We start from the raw sequence: 7464 nt of genomic DNA, 5'->3' as shown, positions 1-7464 counted from the left end.
CTAGTACTATAACACACAGTAGATACACAAGAAATAGCCTACTTTTTAAGGAATGTATATCATGGCTGATGAGCCCAAAAATACTTGTACATGAAGTTAAAATAAAACAACAGACTTGACATGTTTTTTAATTATGTGAAACATAAAATAGGATCAGATATTAACTGATACAGAGTCATGAGCATTGGTACTTGTAGCTTTTTGTGATAATAGTGCATTAACAGTTGTATGCTGGTTAATAAACTTTAACACAGCCACACAGAAATAATAAAAACAAACAAACAAAAAAAAAAGTAGAACCAGAAAACATCATATAAACTATTCAAAAAATAGAACTTGCTGGACACCCCATCCAAATGTAACATCTATGTTTACTTGCAAGATTGAAAAAACAAACAAACAAATAAAACAAAACTTATAAGTATTTAATTAATGGAAAAGAACATAGTTTTTGATATTGTGCTTCTTTTTTTGGGCTGAAAAAAATATACAACTCTTTATCAAATAGTAACTGTTAGCTTGATAAAGTGGTTCTAGATGCAAACTTGGCCAATTCAAAACAGAATTTTTTTAATTATTACTGAAAACATACTGGTTTGTTGCGCACCAGCCGCTAAGCATTTCTTGTTTTCTTCTTCACCTCTTATGGAAAACGAGGTCTGGATATTTAAAGTTATTACCAGAAGATAATCCTAAAATGACTGTCAGCTAGATAAAAAAGCTTGAATCACAGTATATTTGATTTGCTGTTTGTTTGTTTTTGTTTTTACAATAAAAAAACAGTGCATATGTAAAATAAGGCAAATATTAAATTCACTTACAACAATTCTAAAAATCTTAGTTGGTATTTTGAATGAAAGATTAACAACAATAAGATTTAACATATTAAAGGTATACAATTTTTTTTATGTGGAGAAGCATCAATCATTTAAAAAAATATTAGAATAAGCTTGAATCCCTGTTAGAGAGCTACAAAAGACATCTGTAAATATTACAGAGCTTCTTGAAATCTCTGACAGTTCAACTGTTTGTAACAGCCCAAAACCTCCCACGTAACTTCCACCTTTGCAAAAGCTCCCAGTTCCAGTCAGTTCAGTTCAACGTTCAGCTACAGTGAGAAATAAACAAACATGAAGATGCCCACAGAGCACACACATATCAAGCCTAAGTTTAGGAGAATTTTAACTTTTGGTGGCTCATACAGCATCTCTGCGATGACTCTTGGATCTTCCTGTATCACTTTTTGATGAGCGCTTTGTTGGTCTTCTTGAGATCCACAAAAACAGTTAAATAAACGCCAGAACCAACTCCTCTGCCCTTTTCCACGACAGCCCTCCTCTGCTCTGATCATGTCCATCTTCCCAAAACCAAGATGTTCAGCAGGGGTGGTGGCAGGAGACGTTTCTGCACTGGAGGTTGCTGGATCATGGTCTGCGGATGGGACCAAAAGTTTAATATCAGCTCCATCTAAGCACTTCTCCTTTTTTACATCTGGGGGCATTGGTTTATGAAGGCTTCCAGCGCCGTTACGGTGGCTCTTCTCAGTCAGGTGGTACATCTCCTCTCGGTCCTTTGAGGGGACCATTTCAAGGTTGCGAAGCCCCCAGACTGTAGTGGTGCGAACCTGCTCATCGTCTGGCGGAGAGGTGCAGAGACTGACTGCCACTGCCACCAGCCCTGAAATCCAGAAGAGGCCAGCTGCAAAATACATGTAGTGAACATGAACGATGAAGGCAGGTCTATCATCTGGCTGGTCACAGCGAGGTTGACGGTAGATAAAAGCAAGAATCAGTCGTGTGGTACCAAGCGTGAAACCTGTCATTCCTCCCCAAAAGGCACCTTTCTCGTTACACCTTTTCCAGAACACACCGAGCAGGAAAAGGGCGGCGATGGGTGGAGTGAGGTAGCCAGCGACTTCTTGGATGTACAGATATGTCTGTCCACCTTGCATCTCAATGATAACTGGCACCCAGGCAATGCTGATTGCTACCATGAGAACAACAAACAAGCGGCCCACAATCAGCAGCTCACGTTGAGATGCCTGCTTCCGCACAGTTTGGTAGATATCCAAGGTGAAGATGGTGCTTGCACTATTGAAGATTGAGTCAAGATCGCTCATCAGAGCAGCGATCATGACAGCCATCATAAGACCCCTGAGTCCCACAGGCATCACTGCCATTACCAGGCGTGGGTAGGCGATGTTCGAGCAGCCAGCCTGAGAACCACACACAGACATGCAGTGTTCTGGCCCAATGCAGGCAATTTCATCTGCAAACATGATGCGGGAGATCATCCCTGGAATGACTATAACAAACATGGGCAGGATCTTGAGAAATCCAGCCATGAGTGTTGAACATTTAGCATGAGCAATGTTCTTTGCAGCTAGCACTCTTTGAACAATGACCTGGTCTGCACACCAATACCAAATGGATGCAGGGGTCTGGCCCAGAATGAATCCTGGCCAAGGGATGTCTTCATCCAGGGGTCCACGAAGGATGCGTAGTGAGTTTGGTTTAGGCTCAATGCGACAAGAAGGTGAATAAGTGTAGTTTCCAGCTGCGATGATGGCAGAAACATTGGGAACTGCCTGCATGTACTTGGTTCTGACACCCTCTAGGCCACCAACTTTCACTAAGCTAATGATGGTTAAGGTAAGAGCTCCTCCGATCATCAACACTGCCTGAAGGGCATCTGTGTACAGCACTGCAACTAGTCCACCAGTGACAGTGAGTAGGGCAGTCATACCGATGAGCAGAACAATGGACAAATAAAGGTTCCACCCCAGGGACTCCTGAATAAAGAGAGCTCCGGCATACAAGTCCACCGACAACTTAGTAAAAATGTAAAGTAGCACAGACAAGCAAGCAAAGTAAACCTTTAGCCTGTTGCCACCAAAACGTTTTGACAGATATGCAGGCATGGTGTAGACTCCCGAGTGGATATACACAGGGATAAACACCCAGCCAAGCAGCTGCAGAAGCAGCAGAGCATTAAATTCCCATGCTCCTACAGCAAAGCCGCTTGCTGCTCCTGAGCCAGCCAGGCCTATGAAATGTTCGCTGCCGATGTTACTGACAAAGAGGGATGCGCCGATAACTATCCATGTCATGGAGCGTCCAGCCAGGAAGTAGCCGCTCACAGTGCTGCGATTAGCTTTCCACATGGCAAAAAACCCAATGAGTAGCACCAGGACAAAATACAATGCTACCACTGCTATGTCTGCTGCTTCCATCACAGAGGCCATTTTTTTGGCGGACTACTTTTGTAAAGCTTTTGTAGGAGTCCTTCAAAAAGTTGCAAATTTGTGATTTTTTTTTTTAAGCTTTATGAGTGAATTTAAAAAAAAGAGCAATGGAAATTATTAGCTGTGTTTTGCTGTTGAGATAGAAGCAGGGAAAGAATCCGCTATTAGATCAAATACACTCAATGAGGTAATCCAACGGCACTGAGGTCATTCAAGTTAGGGAGGAGGACGTTGCAGGCTTCTGGTCGAGAATAGCCTAGAGAGAACACTCCTGCAAAATAGAAAAGACAAACACCTCATTAGAATCTTAAAAGTGAAAAAAAACAATGAGAAGATGATTTAACATCAACTTAAAAAGAGGACAGAAACACAAACTGATGTAGAAAAGTGAGTTGCATCAAGATGAGCATCATCTTACGAAACATAAAATAGTCATCTAGATTTTAATTTATTTGGTTTTACTAGGTTTTTCCCAGCGCCACATAAACTTGAATTCAGCCTGCTTCTGACTTTCCTCTTAATCTATTTAAATACAAAAGAACTTGACCCATGGCAGAGTACAAACTTCAAAGAAAAATTATGTAAGATGAGTTGAGAAAGAAATTGTGCTGACACTAATACAGTTCTTTAACTCCTAGGTATGCAATTTTACTTTAGTCCTTTATAAAAACAATGCAATTCCTTTAGGTTTTTAAGTCAATAAAATGTCTTTTCAATTCAGTGCATACACACTTACAGCTGACACACTAACATGTCTCAGCTGGTAAAACCACTCAGCCCAATCTAAAACTCAAAATACAAATTGAGATTCTTGAGATGATTTGATGGATTTTTATCAAATTCCACTGACAGTAAAAATCTGTATGCATGGCGGTGTGCGAACACACAAACTCAGTCTGGCCTCTCTTGAAGTTTTAGTCTATCAAGCATGGTAGAAAATAACGCCTTCTTCTTCACAACCATGCTTTATGCATAAGCATCTCCCTCTATAAAAGAAGTCTTTGTTTTCATTTTACCACCTCACCATTGAGGCCTACTTTCCATGTCTTCACCATAAACAGCTCAAGAGACTCTGGCTCAGTAATACTGCAGTGTCATTCAACAGAAAAATATATTTTCATTTGCAGTTATATAATACTGGGTTAACTTTAATAACTGTCATTCCAGTGTGCCAGACCTGAATATAGAGCCCCTACCCAGCTCAGAGCCAAAGGAATAATCAGGCTTAGGAGGCTTGCTTTATAAATGTGGTGGGTTTCAGTAATTCACTATTTATCTTGTAGTTTTATTGACTTTTTAAAAATAAATTATTTAAACTTGGTAATGAAGCAGATGTTTACTTGTCTCTGAGGCAGACTGGAAGCAGTGAAAACTCAAACAAAAAAACCAACCAGAAACAAGGTTCAGTATCTGAAATTAGCTTCTTTGCTTCTTCGGTCTTAGGTAGGTTCTCTGAAGTAGCATCCCTGCTCAGTAAAATGGGGCAAAATATTGGTGTAAATTCTCAGTCATCCAGGTCATGCTAATCCTTGACTTCTGGACTTCTATCCTTCTTGGATAAAGAAAAGAAGTCTATGCTGACCTCTTTTCAAGTACTTGGAAAGTAGAAGAATGTCTGTTTTGTATTAGGGAATAAATGTTATTTTTATTATGTATATATATATATATATATATATATATATATATATATATATATATATTATATTATATTATATTAGCTGTAACTGATGACCCATTTAATACCATTGTGTTGCAACCAGCATCTTCCTAGTATTTATTATAAAATGACATTGACAGCACCACAGGGGCACTATGATGATTCATATTTCTGGTTTAAATACAAACAACAGGTTCATCCGCTTCCTTCCTTTTACTGAATATTATTTCAAGCCAAGCTTAAGATTAACTTCACCCTGAAGCAGTCAGTGTTAAGTTTTAAAAGGCAAGAGATCCAACAAACTAGACAGACATGAATGAATAATAAAGGATTAAATTAACAAAACGCAGTGACTTAAGTGGCCAACAGACTGCGTGTCATTTGCAGAATAAAGAATGAAGCGAAAACCTTTGTGGACCGGTGGGTTCTTTTTTTTTTTTTTTTTTTCTCTTGTCTGTGTGTGTGTGTTTTGTTTTGTTGTGTTTTTCTTAAATGAAGTGAAGCACTGGCCTACAGGTAAGTAATTGCCCCACCTTTGTTTACAATCATAAACCGTGACTTTGTGAAAAATGGGGGCAGGTAAGGCCAGCTGGCACAGAGCTGTGGCATACTGGATAGTTGGGGGGTACCGAACAATGTATCTTTAATAAACGGCCAGATGCGTAAGACTCTCCGAGACCCCTGTTCTGAATACAAAGAGGAGGCGACACCAGTCCACGAGTAGGCACTGATGCACCTATCAGGAGGTAGGAAATTTCTAGAAGAGTCACTCATTCATCCGCCTACAAAAGCTATGCATCATTAATGAGCGTGTAAAGTCTTCGTTATTAACCACCGATACATGTATATGTAACATTATACTGAACTGAAATGTAAACCTAAAGACGTGTTTTCGCTTAAGTATTTGGTGTTTCTTCCAGACTGACATCAGTAGCAGGATGTAGTCTGATGAGACGTTGAGACAAGAATTAGTGATGGAGAGCTGCCATTGCTGAAAACATAGCTTTACAGACTCAATATAGCCTAATTATTTGGCCATGTATCAGTGCTACCATATATTCTGAATAAAAGAGAGTCACGAAAGCTTTACCACAGACTCACCGGCTTTACTGTGAAAACGCGTTTCACAAACGCGCCAGATGCCTTCCACGCCCCTTGGAGTAGATGCGAAGGAGGAAGAAGAGACTCCGTCCCGGAGATACGTTCGCGTATCACTCGGATGATTCTGAATGAGTTGTAGATTTGACCCAAACAGAGTCTTTTCCTCTGAGTTTCCCTTTATCTGTGATGTTGGTCAGGCTGACTTCCTCCTTCTCTTCTTATAGGCACCAGTTCAATTCCACGCCCCACAAGTGTAGCACGCCCGTGACGCGTTGAGATGCAATAACGCCTACTAGAATTTGCGAAGGACAGGTGCATTTTAACTATCACAAAAAGTAATGTCAAGGTCTATTGGATACGCCTACCTCTCCCACGGCTTTTTTTTTTTTTTTTTTTTTTTTTTTTTTTTCCAGTAGTCTGTTCATCTTCCTTTACGACTGTTTTACTTTTAAATTAACAAATAAAATTTTCTGACACCTTGAATTAAATTAATCCAAAATCTGCGAGGTTGTCATTTATTTATTAATTCATTACATCAATAACGTGGATCCTTGGCTCTCCTGCAAGTTTTCATTGCTTCCCTGCTCCTTTAACCCGGATGTGAATCAGGTGTTGGAGCAGGGAAACATCAAAAACATGCAGGATTGCAGCCCTCGGGGACCAGGGTTCACCACCACCAATTTAAATAATGATGTAGGTACTGGGGAGAGCTGTCCAACATTTTTACTAACCTGCAAACAAAAGTACTTAAGCAAGCCAAACCATTTTAATGCGTGCATCTAATTAAATATCATGGCAGTTGCTTTTGTTGGACTAGCAATGATAAGTCTTTATCTGAACTGTTACAAGTGAGAAAAACTGCCAGAAACACCTGCTCCAACTGATTAAAGGTCTAACACCTAATCAGATTTGGGCTGATATTTGTAATCTGGAAACATCCAGAAAGCTGTATTAGGGCCCATTTAAATAAGGCCTTTTCAAAGTTTCTCATTCTGACTTTGACCTTTTAAGAGAACCTTTATTTTTTTCTTCACTTTAGGAATTTCATCCTGTATGCCAATAATATTGCCTATATAAAGTTTGAAGTTTAGCCTTAGCAGCAACACGTTATTTTTATTTTAAAATGTGACCTGGCACAGTTAAATCTATTAATCAAAAACATCAGGCTTATGATCAAGAGGAAATAGCTGTAAATTTAGAGCAACAGGAGAGAGCCCACCACTCATTGCATACTGTGCCATTGTTGTATTGCAAAATAATACAGTTACACAGGGTTAATTCATGTGAGGTTTTTGTGGCTGTTACATAGTAGTTATGTTAAATGAGAAAGTAGGGAAATGATAATATCTTACTCTCATCAGGCAGCAGCACCTCTAAGTGGGTCATATTTATACATGTGGATCAAGTGAATATGCAGGTGAGGTGTAGATGGGTGGCTTGTCATTCACACTTCAACAAAATG

General features: G+C 39.6%; 1 protein-coding gene across 1 annotated transcript; it reads right to left on the bottom strand.

Annotated features, from left to right (window-relative positions):
• Positions 1-375: 375 nt before the first annotated feature.
• Positions 376-6242, bottom strand: slc5a3b (solute carrier family 5 member 3b). The gene is made up of 2 exons (XM_042002520.1): positions 6003-6242; positions 376-3515 (listed from the first exon to the last, which is right to left on the bottom strand). The coding sequence occupies exon 2, from the start codon at positions 3242-3244 to the stop codon at positions 1109-1111; it is 2136 nt and encodes a 711-aa protein (XP_041858454.1). The 5' UTR covers positions 3245-3515; positions 6003-6242; the 3' UTR covers positions 376-1108.
• Between the last annotated feature and the right edge of the window lie 1222 nt (positions 6243-7464).

This window comes from Melanotaenia boesemani, chromosome 12 (assembly GCF_017639745.1).
Source record: "Melanotaenia boesemani isolate fMelBoe1 chromosome 12, fMelBoe1.pri, whole genome shotgun sequence".
NCBI classification, from domain to species: Eukaryota; Metazoa; Chordata; class Actinopteri; order Atheriniformes; family Melanotaeniidae; genus Melanotaenia; species Melanotaenia boesemani.
Note: the sequence above shows the minus strand (reverse complement) of the source record. Positions and strands in the feature narration are given on the sequence as shown.